The sequence below is a fragment of the Equus przewalskii genome, chromosome 5 (genome assembly GCF_037783145.1).
Source record: "Equus przewalskii isolate Varuska chromosome 5, EquPr2, whole genome shotgun sequence".
In the NCBI taxonomy this organism is placed as follows: Eukaryota; Metazoa; Chordata; class Mammalia; order Perissodactyla; family Equidae; genus Equus; species Equus przewalskii.
In genome coordinates, this window is record NC_091835.1 from 8,621,621 (window position 1) to 8,638,648 (window position 17,028).

At 53.3% G+C, this 17,028-nt stretch overlaps 2 protein-coding genes across 5 annotated transcripts; one reads left to right on the plus strand and one right to left on the minus strand.

Annotated features, from left to right (window-relative positions):
• Positions 1 to 918: 918 nt before the first annotated feature.
• Positions 919 to 7,131, minus strand: CNPPD1 (cyclin Pas1/PHO80 domain containing 1). 3 transcript variants are annotated; one of them, XM_070618331.1, is made up of 10 exons: positions 6,652 to 7,131; positions 5,517 to 5,810; positions 5,195 to 5,282; positions 4,657 to 4,765; positions 4,039 to 4,120; positions 3,754 to 3,874; positions 3,540 to 3,668; positions 2,911 to 2,972; positions 2,425 to 2,542; positions 919 to 2,189 (listed from the first exon to the last, which is right to left on the minus strand). In XM_070618331.1, the coding sequence occupies exons 3-10, from the start codon at positions 5,261 to 5,263 to the stop codon at positions 1,644 to 1,646; spliced, it is 1,236 nt and encodes a 411-aa protein (XP_070474432.1). In that variant the 5' UTR covers positions 5,264 to 5,282; positions 5,517 to 5,810; positions 6,652 to 7,131; the 3' UTR covers positions 919 to 1,643. The 3 variants fall into 3 exon arrangements, with proteins under 3 accessions (XP_070474432.1, XP_070474431.1, XP_070474433.1); XM_070618330.1 differs by having other exon boundaries at positions 6,174 to 6,677; XM_070618332.1 differs by lacking the exons at positions 5,517 to 5,810; positions 6,652 to 7,131 and adding an exon at positions 5,378 to 5,456.
• RETREG2 (reticulophagy regulator family member 2) lies at positions 6,890 to 12,127 on the plus strand. 2 transcript variants are annotated; one of them, XM_070618328.1, is made up of 9 exons: positions 6,890 to 7,164; positions 7,455 to 7,561; positions 8,255 to 8,285; positions 8,640 to 8,775; positions 9,162 to 9,246; positions 9,517 to 9,660; positions 9,816 to 9,910; positions 10,068 to 10,203; positions 10,403 to 12,127. In XM_070618328.1, exons 1-9 carry the CDS (start codon positions 6,890 to 6,892, stop codon positions 11,005 to 11,007), a joined length of 1,614 nt encoding a protein of 537 aa, XP_070474429.1. In that variant the 3' UTR covers positions 11,008 to 12,127. The 2 variants fall into 2 exon arrangements, with proteins under 2 accessions (XP_070474429.1, XP_070474430.1); XM_070618329.1 differs by having other exon boundaries at positions 7,027 to 7,164; positions 8,728 to 8,775.
• The last annotated feature ends 4,901 nt before the right edge of the window (positions 12,128 to 17,028 follow it).

Genomic DNA, 17,028 nt, shown 5'->3' on the forward strand with positions numbered 1-17,028 from the left:
GGCTCCTGTGCCACAGGCAGTGCTGCCATTGGTGACCCGATGCTCCAGATAGTGGACAAGTTCTTGATACAGTGCTGAACAAAGTGGAGACAGCTTTAATCTACATGGGGGTTTACTCCTCTCGAACTGAGTCTTCTTCAAAAGGTGTGAAAACTATCTTGTGTTTACATGTGAAAATTTAGATCGTTCTTGGCTCCAATAAACAGGTTTTTTATATACATGATGTCCAGCGGGTCATTCAGATGTCTTGGAAATTCTTCATAGTAAGGGGGGTCCTGAGCATTTCAGGATGTCTAGCATCCTGCCCAGGCTGGCTAAAGGCCAGGAGCGTCCCCTCAAATTTGTGTAAAAAAATGCCCTGTAAATCTCCAAATTGCCCCCCAGGGGGCAGTACCACCCCTGCTGTGGATCATCGTAAGCAGTCCCAAATACCCTCACTCCAGCGGCCTGGGATGTTTTCCTTCTTCCAATAACTCAGCCTTGGATGTCTCTCAACAACAATGACTGCCGCCACGTGTCGGACCGGATTGGAAGTCAGGCTAGAGAGAGGCATCCCAGGGCTTGTCCTCAGCGAGCCCCTGGGGCTCTGCTGGACGCTCAGCTTGGCCTCTCCTCCAGATGTGCTTCAGGATCCACAAGCATGGGGCTCACCCAGAACTTGTGACAGACAGGGCAACCCCAGGCATGGGACAATCACCATCCGTGTCCCATGGCAGCCAAGTCAAGCAGTGCTAAGGGCCCCAATGTGCTGGGAGCAGGGATGAGGGGAAGTCTGACATGGGAGCCTATGACCATCAATCAGGGCAGTCCTGAAATGGGTTCAGGGAGGATGAACTACAGATGACGGGATGAGGCGGGAGGAAGGGCAGACATGGGGAAGGGTCTTCAGGGGCTGCCGTGGAACAAAAGGCCAGGCCATCCAACTCAAACTGTTTATTGAAACGTCAGTTCTACAAAAGCGTGAAAAACCCAGATACAAAGCGGCGACCAGAGAGGCCTGTGAAGAAAATACCCAGGAGGAACCGGAAGAGAGGGAAGCCCGGGAGCTGGGTACTAAGAAGAGAAGGCTGGAAGACAAAAGGGCAAGGCTGAAAGTCCCGGCAGTCCCCGGCTCCTTTAGACGACATCCAAGGGACGGATGTGGAGAGGGTTTCCCCCCTTCCCTCTGCAATTACCACCTTGGCCAGATCAGTCCCTAGCTCTCCTGCTCCAGGGACATCACACAGACCCCAGTCAACGTCCGTCCCGCGCCCCACCCCCATGCCCCCCGCCGCTGTCGCCCCACTTCTCCCATCTCCCACCATTACCCTTCCATCCTAGGCAGCTCAAAAGCAAAAGTCTAGCAGAGCCCAGGGGAGGTGGAGAGAGCACAGCTTCTCCTCTGCCCAGCTGTGACATGCCCCTGATCACTGAGCTGCCACTTTCCCAGGCACCACCACTGCCCTGGCCAAGGAGCCAGCCACTGAGTCTAGGAGAGTGAGTGACCTTCAGTCCTCTGTCCCACAACCCCTTAAGCTCCATCACCCAGGAGGACTGGGGACCAGCCAAGGACCCAGAGAGGTAGAGAAGATCTAAATCAAGCTTTGCTCCTCCAGGTTCTCAGAGACACCCAAGTCCTCTTCATGCATTCCTTGGAGCCCTATCTAGCCTGGGAAAATGAAAGACTTGAGGCGGGCCAGCTCCATGATGCTGAGAAGGGAACACTGCTGGGGCTGTGGGAGCAGAGGGAGCATTGGGCTCCAGGACCAGGGGGGAGCCAGGCCATGGGAGTGGTACCAAGGGCTGGGAGGCCCAGTGGGGATCGTATGGTTGAGGTGGTGGCAGGCATGGCAGGTTGGGGAGTCTCTCCGGGGCTTCTGGCAAAGGGGGCAGTTATGGAAAAGAGTGGGAGGGGCAGGAGGGTCAGGGGGAGGTGGTGGGGGGGGAGTCAGTGAGGCCAGAAGACTGCCCCAGAGTGAACGCAGCCCTACATCGCCTCCCAGGCAGCTGGAGACGTTAGCAGGACACGGCAGGCACTGTGGCACAGGAGAAGGTACACAGGGTTCCAAGAGGCACCTGGAGGCCAGTCCAAGGTCGGGGGGGCCAGGTGGAGGGCTGCAGGACAGCCCCAAGGACTGGTGTATTACAGCCACCGATGCCACAGCCAGGGCCACACTGCTCACATATGCCATGGCTAACAGGCAGGAGAGCTGTAGCAGAGAGGGTCAGAAAGGTCAGTACCCAAATACCCTTCCCCCTAAACCTGCTGCTGTCTGTCTTTAACACACCCATCCCTTGTCACTAGAAACCTGCGTTCAAGTCAGAGCTCTCTGTCACCATCTACTCCCAAACCCCTTCTCCTAAGCCTTTCAGCATCTGCTTTCCATCGTCCCACCCTACACACCAGCCCACTCAAGCCCCCTGTTCTTCCTGTCCCCTCCTCACCTTTGCCAGCCGCTGGCAGAGGGAGCCCAGGGCCAGCTGCCAGGCCGGCTGCTCCAGCAGCACACACAGGTCTGTGTAGGTGTACCAGCCCCGCCGCCGTCCCTGCTGCTCAGCCACACTGTTGGAAGGGGAGAAAAGACAGGGAGTGTCTGCCACTCTCCTGCAGCTGGCCCAACGGCACCTTCATTCCCCCTGGAACCCACCAGAAGGACTAGGGAGCTTTTTAAATACACAGATTCCTAGGCTACCTGTTGATCCAGAAACTGAGGATGAGCCCAAGATCTGTATTTTCCATAAGCTTCTCCCACCCTCCCAAAGATGATTATGAAGAGGGCAACCAGGCTTGGGAACCACTACCTTGGGCGATTCTCTTTCCTGTCTCCTCCCACCTCCCAATTACACAGGCCCTCATCTCTGTCTGGCTCCTCTTTTTAGGCCTCAGCCCCCAAGTCACTCAAGCCTCTCTTCCCAACTCCTAGAACCTACCAGCTCTCCAGCCAGCTCAGCACCTCAAAGATCTCCCGAGGGTCAGTGTAGAGACGCCAATCCTGTGGGTAGGAAGAGAAGGGCACCAAACTGGGTCCAGGTACGAGCCACAGTCATTTAATAACCAGAGCTGCAGGAGCAACTGTAACCACCACTACGGCTAACACTTAGCACATACTCTGTGCCAGACACTGTTCCAAGAGCTTTGACGTATTAACTCATTTACTCTCCACATATCGGGTTTCACACTATACTCTCCATTAAGGGCAACGGGAAAAAATAATTCTGAGAATGGTCCAAGCCCATAGGGAGCTCAGAGTCTAGAGACAAGGAAAGTTAGGAAGCAAATAATCAGAACCCCGTAAGATGAGCTCTGACTCAGAGCGTGCCCTGTTGGGCCTGGAGGAATGTGGGGGATGCTCCATTTCTGGCTTCACCGCACTAGGAACCTCCAAGGTCTGTGGTTAGTGCAGAAGGGCTAGGAAGGGAAGACGCTAATAGGGAAAGACACAAGGAGGATAAGCAGAAAGAGAAACGAACAAACAGAAGGTTGAGAAAGAAAAGAAAAAGGTGAAAGGAACAAAAAGATGGGCCAGAGAAACAGAGCAAGAGAAAGGACAGCTACTCACCATGGCACTCAGGAAGCCCCTCTCCAGGGCATTGAGAGTGGGCACGGCCACACCCCCCGCAGCTCCCCATTCATCATTGAAGACCTCTTCCTCCTCCCCTTCATCGTACAGGTACTTACTGGCCACCATCTGCAGAGGAGGCAGAAGTGGTGTCTGTAGAGCTCACACCCGGCTCCTGGCTCACCAGGGAGATGAAGGGGAGGGGGCGTCTTACCATGGAGATCAGGAACAAGTCAGAGGACGACACGTGCTGTAGGTAGTCGGGGTTTCGGTGCCGGAGCCGCTCAATGTACACCAGAGCCAGCATCATGGCACACGGGGAGATGCATGCCTCCCTGGATGGCGGAAAGGATCAGTAATTAAACCCAAGGGTCTTTCGGCTGTTGTAACTCTTCTGGTGCTCATCCATGTGGCTTTACATCTTCTCTTCAGAGATAACTATTTCCCTCTCCCTAGAGCCTGAACCCTCTCATCCTGTCCCCCTCAATTCCGGGCTCACCGTGACACATGAGCTACATATTTCTTCTGGAGTCGGCGGATAGGGCTGGGGGCCGCCTTCTGGAGCAGTTCCACAGCAATGTCTGCAGGGGGCAGAAGGAAGGCAGAGTGAGTAAACAACCCTCCCCAGCTAGTCCCCACTGCTATCAACAGAAGACCCAGATCTACACCATCTGAGGCCTTGGGGACAGGACCACAGTAGCAAAATACAGATCAGATTCTCCCACGCTGAGACAGAAAGCCCATTCTGAGTTTGAATTTCAGCTCCTTCCTTATTTTCCTGTTGCCTGAAATTATCTAGATTTGTCTTCCACTCTTACTCGTTTAAGAAAATAAACTTGCTATGTTTATTTGGAAAACACGTGACAGCCTCAGAAAACAAAAAGTTTCTAGAATACAAATCAAAAGTGATACAGATTTGTAAGACAGCAATGTTTTTCACTCATTTGGGTTAAAAAAAAAATGTGACATATAAAGCTAGTGCTTACACCAACTACCAATCAACCAGCTACAAGGAAACTGCATAGCCCATGGGGGGTACACCTAGAGTCAGTGCGGCCACTGCTGACAACCCCATTTTCACGCTTCTCACGTGCCCAGAGACACAACACTGTCGGACCTGCCACGGGGCTGGAGAGCTCCTCCAGGCTACAATCAGCTTCCCAGTCCCAGCCATAGTAGAGTCTCCTTCGGATCCGGGCGCTCAGCTTCTGGTGTCCCGGGAGGAACTGAAACGGCAGGAGGGGGATAGAGGGTGAAGGGCATGATGGAGATCCCGGCTCCGGGCTAGGAGGGGGGTGTGGGGCAGGAGGCCCGCCTCACTGCTAGTCCGGCCCGCGCCCCACCCAGCCCCGCGATCTGTGGATTGTTCGCCAGTGTCGGCTTGTCCACACGGGGAGGAATCCTCCTCCACTGAGGGCTCCCTAGAAGAGGTTCTCCCAGAAGGGCCCCGGCTGGCCACCCGTACCCCCATTTCTGTACCCCGCGGCTCCTCGCCCAGGGCCCAAGCAGCCAGGGCCTCGAGTAGGCAAGGCTCGAGCGGCTGCCGCCCGGCTCTCGGGCAAAACCGTCAGGCGAGCTCGCAGCTGCGATCGGGCCCCGAGGGGAGCGCCCGGGGTCCCGGCTCCAAGCGCGGGGAGGCCGGGCCGCGCGCTCACCGTGAAGTCCTGGAAGCCGGTGAGGGAGAAGGTGCCTTCTTCGTCCAGCAGGAGCCCGGCCAGGTCCATCGTGCCGCCAGCCACCGCCCTGCGAAGGTGCAAGGGAGGGAAAGGAGTTGTAGGGGCACCGCGGAGCCGTTCCTGCCCGCCTGTCCACCTGCCCGCCGGCCTCCCCGCGCGCACCGCCGCCCTGGCCAGTGCAGCCCCCTCCCCTCGCGCCGGCGGCGGCAGGCGGGGCCCGAGCAGGCGGGCGCCTCTTCCTGTTCCGCCCCGGGCGGGGCTCCGGGCTTCGGGTGTGGGGCTCGAAGGCCTGGGCGCTCACCTCGCGGAGTGGAGAGGAGACCCGGCTGCAAGGCGCCGGCCGTGTGGATGCGGCGCCGCGCGTCTGCCCCGCGTTTACAAGCCGCGGAGGTGTCGCCGGCGAGTCAGCGCCCGGCACTTCCTGCCGCCCGCCGGCCCCGACCGCCGGGAAGGCGCCGCGCGCGAATTCCTGGCCGCCCTGAGCCCAGCGAGTCACGGAGCTGAGCCCCGGCGCGCCCTCGTCTGCGAAACGGGGACGATTCCTAGGGGACCATGCCGCACTGAGGACGAACGAGCCGGGCTGACCTTTTCGTACCTGTGTAGATGTTAATATCAGTAAGACAAAGACGCCGGACAGCGAGTTGCCTGACTTTTAATTGTGGAGATAAACAATAAACACACACACAGCAATGTCCATAAAAAGCCTTGGAAAGGATACACGAGAAACTTAACAGTGGGTGAACTGTGGACAAGGTGGCAGGGAAACTTACTTTTGGCTGTATACCTTCCTTTTCGTATAGTTTGAAAATGTAAACCTAATTACGTATTTTGTAGGGTTATTGCAAAAATTAAACGATCTCAAGAAAGTATTAAGGGCCTGGTACGTTGTAAGCCTCAATAAATGGTGTTAACATGCGCCGCAAAGAGTAAACACGCAGGGTTTTATTTTTAAACTCACCCCTCGACCCCAATTTCCTGACGGAACAAGGGATTGGAAGGAGCGCCGATACGTGGAGGCGGTAAAGTTTATAAAAAGAGATGGGGAGCAAACAACTTTTCCAAGTTGTTTTTCTGAGTTGCGAAGCTGTTTTGGAGTCTGTCGAGTCACGCGCTGGTGTTTGTTTATCCGCGGAGGGGAGGGAACTGGGAGGACCAGTATGTCGAGGGTTGAGTAATAGGACGGCCGCCGCCCTTCCAGAGCAGAAGCCGATCCTACCGGGGATACTGGGCATCTGGAAGGCCCCTTCCAGCCCCTTGGGTCCGATTCACACCGGGAACACCGGGCCAGCACTAGACTCCCTAGCCGCCCTGCCTATCCAGGGAGAAGAAAACGGGTTGGGGTGGAGAAAGGCGGAGACATAATCCCTCCACCAGGCAGACCCAGACACAGCCCAGCCGCCGACGTGGGTCACTACTTCAACAGCCCGGACACACACCTGCGTAGGAGCGGGGGTGAGGTCCCCGGCAGCCCCCAGCGCGCAAGCGCGGGCCTCCCAATCCCGGCGGTTGGGCCGCGTCACGTGACGGGGGTCGGCGCCCTGCCGTCACGTGACTCGCGTCCGCGGCCTTGCCGGCGCTCTCCGCGGCGTGCGCCCCCTTCCGCCTGACGCGCCCCCGGCGGCGGCCGCGCAGCCCTGGCTCCTCGCGGGCTCGGGCGGCGGCTGCGGCGGGGCTATGGCGAGCGGCGGTGGCGGTGGTAACAGCGGTGCGGCTGGGGGCCCGGGGCTGGGCCTCGGCCTGGGCCTGGGCTTGAGCCTCGGCATGAGTGAGGCCACCGGCGAGGCGGAGGAGGAGGCGGCCACCGCCGAGGCGGTGGGCCGCCTGGCCACGGCGCTGTGGCTGCGGCTCCGCGGCTGGGAGGCCGTGCTGGCGGCGGCGCAGCGGCTGCTGGTGTGGGAGAAGCCGCTGCACAGCCTGGTCACGGCGGCCGCGCTCAACGGCCTCTTCTGGTAACGGCCGCGGAGGAGGGGGCGGGGCCGGGCTGCGCGGGAGAGCGGGGGCGGGAGGGGCCGGGAGCCCCGGTCCCCTTTCTGGAGTTGACACCTGCCTTGGGGGAAGGTCCCATCGCCCAGTTTGTAAAGGCTGTTTTCCCCCTGGCTTGCCCCATTCGCCTACTTTCGACCCCGAGTTCGGCCTGGAGGTTCCCGTTCCGCCATCCGTGGGCGCTATTCCCCCTTTTGCGGTGGATGCGGGATCCTGTCTCACCCACTCCCCGCTGAGGTCCCGGTCTCTCCCAAAGGTTGCTGTCTTCATCGTGCCTCCGGCCCATCTTCCTACTCAGCATCTCCCTTTTGGCCTATTTTCTGCTGGATCTCTGGCAGCCTCGCTTCCTCCCTGATGTCTCAGGTGAGTGCGATTTCCTTCATCCAGCAAGTCCCATCGTGCGCCTGCGTTGTGCCTGACCCCACTGGCTGGGTTGAATGGCGAGGGGCGTGGACAGCAGGCCCCCTGCCTCCCAGGCACCACCACTCTCCCAGTTAGGAAATCGAGAATTGCCCCTTTCTCAAAATTAATGTGACTGTGAAACTCTGCAGCCAGATCGTCTGGGTTCCATTGTCTGCTGTGCCACTTACCACCTGTGTGAGCTTGTAAAAGTCGCTCAGTCTCTGCCTCGGTTTCTTCATCTATAAAACAAGGGTAATAGAACTTAACTTCGTAGGGAGGTGGAGATTAAATGAGTTAACACACGTTATGTGGTTACGATGGGGCTTCACATGTGATGGGAACATTAGCTCTTCTTGCTGTTTTTCTTGTTATCTGTATATTTGCTGAATAGGTGTTTTGGAGCAACTAGGTGCAGGCTGTGTGTGAGTTGTTTAGGATGTAAACGTGGATAAGATGTGGTTCCTGTGTTTGAAAAGGCTAAAGTCCAAAGAAGGAGACAGTTGTCCAGGGAACAGTAACAACGTAATGTTTCCTGGGATTGGCATCTGAAGAAAGTGCTCTGGGACTACCGAGGAGGAGCACCTATTTCTGCCTTGGGGATTGTCTCCCAGAACCCCTACCGCTCAGTAACGTGTACCCCTTCTCTTTCTATAGCATCAACCCCAGAGGAGCCACACTCTGACAGGTGAGTGCAGGCCACCTCTTGAAGACGAATGCCCAAACCCTGTCTCGCTTTGGTGCTGATGTCACCGCGGTGCAGGGCAGCATTGCAGCTTCTGCAGGCACAGACTCCAGCGTATGAGTGGGCTGATGCCAAGCTTGGTCCTAGGTTCCGTGTAGGTGTCTGTGTGCCTGCTCCTTTGCGGGCAGAGGGTTGGGAGCTCTGGGCTTTGCATCCCAGCACCAGGACAGCCTCCCTTTGGGAGGTGGGGTTGTCCACTTCCTTAGACTGCAGATCTCATTGGCATTCTCAAGAGGGATTTGAATGCCTAGGAAGCTGGTGTCTGAGGCCTCCAGGGGTCATGTCATGTCTCCCCAGTGAGGGTGCGGGGTCAGGCGCCCGGCCGCACCTGCTGAGTGTGCCCGAGTTGTGCAGATACCTGGCTGAGAGCTGGCTCACCTTCCAGATTCACCTGCAGGAGCTGCTGCAGTACAAGAGGCAGAATCCGGCTCAGGTAACCTCCCCCGAGTCGTACAACAGTTCCTGCACTGTGGGGAATAGAGGTCGGGGGTGGGGGCAGTGGTGTGAACTCCCTTGTTGGAGACAGTGAAGGAAAAGGCCTACTGCTGTCTTGAGGCCACATTGATAGCTAGTAGCCTGGGACAGAAGGCAGGCTCACCTCAGGGCATAAGCTTCTGATGTTGTTACACTGTTTCCTGATAAGGCAGACTAGTGTGAATTATAGGTGTTTGGCAGTGTCAGCTGTAGACTTCCTGAACTGGTGGTCTGGAGCATTCTCTTGCCTAGACTGGGCATTGCATTCCTGGAGGGCGTACCCAGCCGAGTGGGCTGCATACTTCAGCCCACAGTTCTTCTTAGACCCTTTGCTCTTCTCTGCAGTTCTGTGCTCGCGTCTGCTCTGCCTGTGCTGTGCTGGCTGTGCTGGGACACTATGTTCCGGGGATTATGATTTCCTACATTGTGTGTGAGTAAGGTCTAACCCCTGCCCTTCCCAAAGCCCTGTTCTTGTCGTCTTTTCCCTGGACCGAACCAAAGGGAGGGCAGAGTTCTCTCTCTGCTCAGTTACCCATTTAGGGAGGTTTTTTGGGGAGGAGGGCAGTGGATGTGGAGGGAGGAGGTTGACACAGCCTCCAGAAAGGACTTCGTCTTCCTTCAGCCCTATTTAGGGACCAGTTGAATGAGGGTTCTTAAGAAATAGGTATACGGAGCTCTGAGTGGCCCCTCTAACCCCTAGTGCTGAGTATCCTGCTGTGGCCCCTGGTGGTGTATCATGAGCTCATCCAGAGGATGTACACTCGCCTTGAGCCCCTGCTCATGCAGCTGGACTACAGCATGAAGGCGGAAGCTGATGCCCTACATCACAAACACGACAAGAAAAGTAAGGGGCTCCCGTAATGGGGGGTGGGGACAGGGGGCTTGGCTTATGGCTCATGCAATGCGCTGGAACTTAGATACTCTCCAGTCCTTTGCCCATGTTTGCAGCCCCACCCCAGTCCCTGCTTGGTCACTGCCCTGCCACTCTTGCTTCTCTAGAACGGCAGGGCAAGAATGCACCCCCTGGAGGTGATGAGCCACTGGCAGAGACAGAGAGTGAAAGCGAGGCAGAGCTGGCTGGCTTCTCCCCGGTGGTGAGGTCCAAGGGAGATGGGGTGTCAAGTGGAAGGTGGGGGGAGAACCTCTGTGCTTTAGAGGTTCTCAAGGGGCAGGAGGCGGGGGGGGGGGTGCTTCTGGAAACTGGGTTCTCTTATCCCCTTGCCTGTTGTGTCTGTCCTGCTTTTCCTGCAGGTGGATGTGAAGAAAACAGCATTGGCTTTGGCCATTACAGACTCCGAGCTGTCTGATGAGGAGGCTTCTATTTTGGAGAGTGGCGGCTTCTCTGTATCCCGGGCCACCACTCCACAACTAACTGATGTCTCTGAGGGTATGTCCCTTAGCCCCTCTTGATCTTCCTGTTTCCTGTCGTGGGGTGCTGGCTGGGCTCTGTGGTTCTTGCCCCCATCCTGAAAGATAACACCTGAGGCCTGGCCCAGTATTCCACATCCTGAGTTCTCCTCCTTGAACTGATCGACCTGTTGTGGACGTTCAGAACAGGCCTATTCCTGACTCTGTTTTCTGCACAGATTTGGACCAGCAGAGCCTGCCAAGTGAGCCAGAGGAGGCCCTGAGCCGTGAGCTGGGGGAGGGAGAGGAGACAGAGCTGGGCCCCCCTCAGGCCATCTCAAGGCAAGACCTAGACTCGGAGGAGGAGGAAGAAGATGTGGCAGCCAAGGAAACCTTGCTTCGGCTCTCGTCCCCTCTTCACTTTGTGAACACGCACTTCAATGGGGCAGGGTCTCCCACAGATGGAGTGAAGCTCTCCCCTGGAGGACCAGTGGAGACACTGAGCCCCGAGGCAGCCGGTGGTGACCTCACCCCTCCGCCCAGCACCCTCTCACCCCTACTTCGCCTTGCTGAAAGTGACCCGGTCCCCTCCCCTTCAGTGCTCCCACCTCTTCCCCAGGACTCGCCCCAGCCGCTGCCTGCCCCTGAGGAGGAAGAGGCACTCACCACTGAGGACTTCGAGTTGCTGGATCAGGGGGAGCTGGAGCAGCTGAATGCGGAGCTGGGGTTGGGGCCAGAGACATCCCCAGAGCCCCCTGATGCTCCACCCCCTCCACCCCTGGGGCCCGACACCCCGTCTCTGGTACAGTCAGACCAAGAGGCTCAGGCCGTGGCAGAGCCGTGAGCCCTGGGGGAAGGAGTTGCAGGCACAGGAGGGCTTCCTGGCTAGGGCTGTCACTGTTTCCTTCTTTCCCTACTACACTGGGAGGGGCAATATGTGGGGACGCTGGCTGTCACAGGGTAGCCAGTCCACCCTCTGCCTGCCTGCCTGCTGTCCCGGGCCTGCTACAGTACCTGGGATTGGTTTTAAGTTTGTAAATAACTTTACGTTTGGGTTAGTGGATGTGAACAGGGCTACGGAAGTCCTTTCCATGGCCTGCACTTGCCTCCCTGCCTCATCTCTATTCTCATTCCACTGTGTCCCAAGTCCTGATGGTCTATCCCTTTCTTTTTCCTCCTATCCTCAGGGACCTGTGCTGCTGTGTCCTCGTGTCCCACTTGGTTGTTTAGTTCAGGCACTTTATCATTTTTCTCTCCTGTCCCACGCTTCTCTGCTTTATTTCCCTGCTGTGTCCTGTCCTTAGCAGCTCAATCCCCATGCTTGGCCAGCCCCTCCTCCACAGCTGTGGCTGAGCTTTAGGGAGGCTCCTGCGTGGGAGGTACAGACTAAACCTGGGGTGATGGGTCAGGCCAAAAGTTACGCACTTAGGTCGCTGTAGCCCGTGTAACCTCCGCTGCACCCTGCCCTAGTTCATCCCTGCCTTTCATGATACAGGAGAAGAGCAGGGATCCCACAGCACGTGCACCAGCACTGCGTCAGTGAGCAGGAGTTCTGCCTTGTTGGGATGAGAGGCTTTCTTACTATCTTAGGGAGGAATAAGGAGACCTGCTTCTCTGGGCCGTGGGTGCTCCGAGTGTGGTGGGACCCCCCTACTAGGGTCAGGGAGTGGACAGTAATGTCTGCAGGTGTTGACTGGAAAAATAAAGTGTTGATTGGCTAGAAATGCTGCCTGCCTGCCTGCCTGCCTCACTGCGAGCTGCCCCCACACTGCTCTGTCCTCCCTCGCTCTGACTTACCTCCTTGTTCCCAGTCTTGCTCCAGCTGTTGATTTACCTTGGTGCAAAACAAGGCCAGAAGCAGGGATTGCCCTGATAGCCCTAACCTCCCCTTAGTCATCTTCCCTGACAGTGTGATATGTTTAGTGAGACTTAGCATGTGTGAATAAAGTGTATGCAGGAGGAAATTGCCTTGTCTTCCCAATCAATAGAAATTTGGGGCCATAACAATTGTTTCTACTATGTTGCCTACAACCTTAACACTGTCTTAAGAAGTCCCTAGCCATCTGTGTGCTAACAGCTCGCTCAGCCCTGGTTTATCTGTAGTGAGGGAACCAAATAGGTGGGACCCATACCTGAATCAGAACTGGTTTCGGGCCAAGAAACGCTAAAGAAATAGTCTCTAACACTGAATGCATAGTACATTGTGATTTATTAACTCATGTTTCCCTCACAACCCTGAGATGTATGCTGTTAACTCCAGTTTACAGACAGGCTTACTCTCCTGAAAGCCGCAGTCCTAGTGGATGGTGGAGCTGATATCCAAACTCAAGTGGTTTGGCTCCAGCAATTGCGCTGGAATAGGAAGCCTCTGTCCGTTAATAGGGCACAAATGGGAAGATGCTCAAGGACGTGGGAACTATAGGGAACCAAGCTATATCTCAGTTTCACAAAGTAGACTCAGCAATCCTTGCTCTTGAGGGGAAAACAACATTAGAGAAAACCCAGAACTGAGCAGATGAGCTTCTTTATGAGTTCATGTCCTTGGCCTTCAGGCGGACGTACCATATGGTGATGCTACCTGACTTTGAGCCTGACTTCTATGCCACGTCCTTCCTAAGCATGGGAGAGTTGTTTTCCTTTCCATTTGTTTCACCTTTGCCTTAGCGATGATCTTTCAGGGTTGATTGAAGCCTTGTCCTTTTCCGAAAAGAAGCATGAACTTTTAATCATCTAGAGACTTCAGAAGAGAATGGAAAAACAGTTCTAAACAAACAGGCTACTCAAGAACAGTAAAACTGACCAATCAGAAAGACAATGGCTGCCATGTGCCCCACCTTTAGTTCATCTGTTAAATTTGCAGTTTGAAGCTAGAGCCAGGAGCCTGTAGTTGGATCAAAACATTCACAATAGGTTTAGAGTTCCGTAAGTGTCCATTCTTCACATTCGCCCTGGTCTGATGGTCCCTACATGTTTGTCTACAATTTTTTTCAGTGTCAGATGTCCTGGCCATTTCCTACCCCACGATAAAAGGGACGTGAAGGAAGCTTTTCATATGAGTGAAAGAAAAATGAGCAGAAATGTGAAACCTACAATTAGGCTGAACAAAAACCACTGTAGAAGTACAGGCTGGGGGAAGAAGAGCTGGTTACATGTGTGTGTTGGGGAGAGGGCAGTGCACCGGAGTTAACTGTATGCTCAGATAGATAATAGTGTGATGTGGCTGCCATAAGCTTAACTTCAGGCTGCATTACTGGAAATAGTTTCCAAAACAAGGAAGCTAATCCTTGTAGCGTACTGTGCACAAGTTAGAATACTGCCAGAGGGTGACCTGCCACGCTTGTGGGCAAAGTGACAAATTGCAGTGTGCGCAGGAGAAGATCGCCAGGGATGAAGGCTGAAAATTGTCATATGGGGAACTGTTGAAGGAACTGAGGATGTTTAAGCCAAGAAGAGAGAGCCAAGTTGGGTCACATTAGCTCCCTTCAAACTTTGGAAGTTTATCTTTAGGACTTCAGAGGACAGAAGTTAAATCTTTAAGAGTTTGGTTAATAGTTCTAGGCAGAAATTATTTTTCTGGTCAAGGGATGTTGCAAAACAGAGTAGATTTAAATGATCTTTAGAAGTACAAAGATCAAAGACATAGTCTAAGAATCGTTAATTCCATCATGGAAGGACAATATATGACCATGTTGTTTTGCTTTTAGTGTCCAACTAAAGTCCCCTTGGGCTACCTCCACCTGCTCCCTTTACTGTGGGTTTTTCACTGGGTCTGTCACTGGCTCGCTTGTCTTCACACTCTGCCTGGGCAATTTCATGTGTTCACCCATTTAGTTTCCACTCATATGCCAATGACTTCTCAATCTTAGCTTCTTCCCCGGAACTTCCAAGTAGGCATTTCCCCTTGAATGTCTCATGGGTACCTTCTGCTCAACACACCAAAAACTGAACACACCCTCTTTCCACCTCTGCAGTCCACCCCCTACGTCCCCTAAACAGATAGGCTCTTTGCTGTATTTTCCATCTTGCTTGCTGGCGCCACCAGCTATGAAGGCCTGCGTCTCCCTCATCCCACACCCAATCACCAGCTTCTGCTAATTTGATGTCCTAATTATTTTTTGATTCCATCACCTCCAGCACAGCCCTGATTCACATCCTCCTCATCTGTCACCTGGCCCACTGCAACAGTTTCCCCATCCACGTTCTTGGCCCCCACACAAAATTCATGCCTGACAAATTGGTTAGATTATTTAAAAATTATAAATTTGATAACCTTTCTGCTATTTAATATTAATCAAAGGCTCTCCTCCTACAAGACATCATTCAAGCTCCCTGATATGATTAAGAAGCCTTCTAAGAGGCCGACCCCCCGGGGCGGAGTGGTTAAGTTCACACGCTCCGTTATGGCAGCCCAGGGTTTCGCTGGTTCGGATCCTGGGCGTGGACATGGCACCACTCATCAGGCCACGCACGTTGAGGCGGCATCCCACATGACACAACTAGAAGGACGCACAACTAAAATAAACAACTATGTACTGGGGGGATTTGGGGAGAAAAAGCAGAAAGAGAAAAAAAAAAAGAAGATTGGCAACAATTGTTAGCTCAGGTGCCAATCTTTAAAAAAGAAAAAAAAGAAAGCTTCTGAGCTCTGCCCTGCCCTATCTTGCTCTTTACAGCATTAAACCCTAAACAGCTTGTCCTTCCTTCTGCTCAGCTGTGCCACCCTTCCCCACCCCTGCTCTACCCCCACACGCATGCCCTACCCCTCCACTTGGCAAACACTTCACTTGTCTTTTAGGATGACTTCAGGCCACACCTCACCTACAAAAGTTTCCCTGATGTCCTGTGCCCCGTCTCATATCAGACCTGCTCTGCTAGAGCTCCCTCAATACTTCTATTCTTCCACGTGTCACTTAGAATCTTATTCTCTCTATATAAGTATTGTGTATGTGTATATGGATAGCCTCCACTATCCTGTTTATCCTTGAGGGCAGGGACTATGTCTTAATCATCTTAATATTCCCAGAGCCAGCACAGTGCCTGGCCCATAGTAGATGCTCAAGAACTGTTTGTTGGACTAACTGAATTGGTGGACTAGAGTAACCAGTCCTAACTTTCGAAGCAGCCAATGTAAATAGATTTTGGTGATGGTACGTACTTGTTGACAGTAAACATCTTGCCTTTGGTGTTGTTCTAGTGTGGATGGCAGCTAAGCTAAAATAACCCACAGGTAGACTTGTGAGCTCTTTGTTCCGAGACTGGATGAAAGGCGATGAAAATGATCTAGATTTGGAGGTTCATATTTGCTGGTTTGGGAACTAAAGGAGACTAAACTAAATAGTTTGATCAAAAATCCAATTACGTGTATTAGTGCTTGCTTGGAAAAACTGTGACTGCAGAAATGGAATAATGTTAACAGAAGTCTGGGTTTTTTTCTTTTTCTTTTTTTTAAAGATTGGCACCTAATAACTGTTGCCAATCTTTTTTTTTTCTTTCCGCTTTTTCTCCACAAATCCTCCCAGTACATAGTTGTATATTTTATTTATTTATTTATTTAATTTATTTTAGGAAGATTAGCCCTGAGCTAACATTTGCTGCCAATCCTCCTCTTTTTGCTGAGGAAGACTGGCCCTGAGCCAACATCCATGCCCATCTTCCTCCACTTAATATGTGGGATGCCTGCCACAGCACGGCTTGCCAAGCGGTGCCATATCTGCACCCAGGATGGGAACAGGCTAACCCCGGGATGCCGAAGCGGAACGTGTGCACTTAACCACTGCATCACCGGGACAGCCCCCATAGTTGTATATTTTAGTTGCTGGTCCTTCTAGTAGTGGCATGTGGGACGCCGCCTCAGCATGGCCTGATGAGCGGTGCCATGTCTGCACCCAGGATCTGAACCAGCAAAACCCTGGGCTGCCACAGTGGAGCATGCAAACTTAACCACTCAGCCACGGGGCCGGCCCCCTGGGTTTTTTCTTTTTTTTCTTTTTTTTTAAAGATTTTATTTTTTTCCTTTTTCTCCCCAAAGCCCCCCAGTACATAGTTGTATATTTCTCGTTGTGGGTTCTTCTAGTTGTGGTATGTGGGACGCTGCCTCAGCGTGGGCTGACGAGCAGTGCCATGTCCGCGCCCAGGATTCGAACCAACGAAACACTGGGACGCCTGCAGCGGAGCGTGCAAAATTAACCACTCGGCCACGGGGCCAGCCCCTGGGTTTTTTCTTTTTAAGTATAAAAAATAAGTTGACTGCACTTCAAAAATATCAATTTCATAAAATATAATGAAAAGCTGAGGAACTATTCAAGATTAAAAAGGAAACCAGGGGCTGGCCCCGTGGCCGAGTGGTTAAGTTCGCGCGCTGCGCTGCAGGTGGCCCAGTGTTTCTTTGGTACGAATCCTGGGCGCGGACATGGCACCGCTCATCAAACCACGCTGAGGCAGCGTCCCACATGCCACAACTAGAAGGACCCGCAACAAAGAATATACAATATGTACTGGGGGGCTTTGGGGAGAAAAAAGGAAAAAATAAAATCTTTAAAAAAAAAAAAAAAGGAAACCAAAGAGACATGACAATCAATACAAGGTTTGATGTTGGATTGGATCCTGGGTGGGACAAAAAAGTTACTATAAAGGACACTATTGGGACAACTGGTAAAATTTGAATATGGATTGTGTATTAGATAAAAGATCGTATCAAGATCAATTTTTTTAATTTGATCATTTCACTTTGGTTATATAATAGCCTTATTTTTTTTAGGATACACATTCTGAAGATTTTAGAGGTGAAAGGTTATATTCTCTGCAAATTATGTCAAATGGTTTGGAAATGTAAATAAATAAGAATGAGTATGCGAATATATGATGT

Excerpts from the sequence above, each read along its gene's own strand:
- RETREG2 (XM_070618328.1), top strand. The coding sequence starts at position 6,890 with ATGGCGAGCGGCGGTGGCGGTGGTAACAGCGGTGCGGCTGGGGGCCCG. Across the intron at positions 8,776-9,161 it reads AGAGGCAGAATCCGGCTCAG|TTCTGTGCTCGCGTCTGCTC; the intron begins GTAACCTCCCCC and ends TCTTCTCTGCAG. Across the intron at positions 9,661-9,815 it reads TCACAAACACGACAAGAAAA|AACGGCAGGGCAAGAATGCA; the intron begins GTAAGGGGCTCC and ends TTGCTTCTCTAG.
- CNPPD1 (XM_070618331.1), bottom strand. The coding sequence starts at position 5,263 with ATGGACCTGGCCGGGCTCCTGCTGGACGAAGAAGGCACCTTCTCCCTC. Across the intron at positions 4,121-4,656 it reads GCTCTCCAGCCCCGTGGCAG|ACATTGCTGTGGAACTGCTC; the intron begins GTCCGACAGTGT and ends TGCCCCCTGCAG. Across the intron at positions 3,669-3,753 it reads ACTTGTTCCTGATCTCCATG|ATGGTGGCCAGTAAGTACCT; the intron begins GTAAGACGCCCC and ends CCTCCTCTGCAG.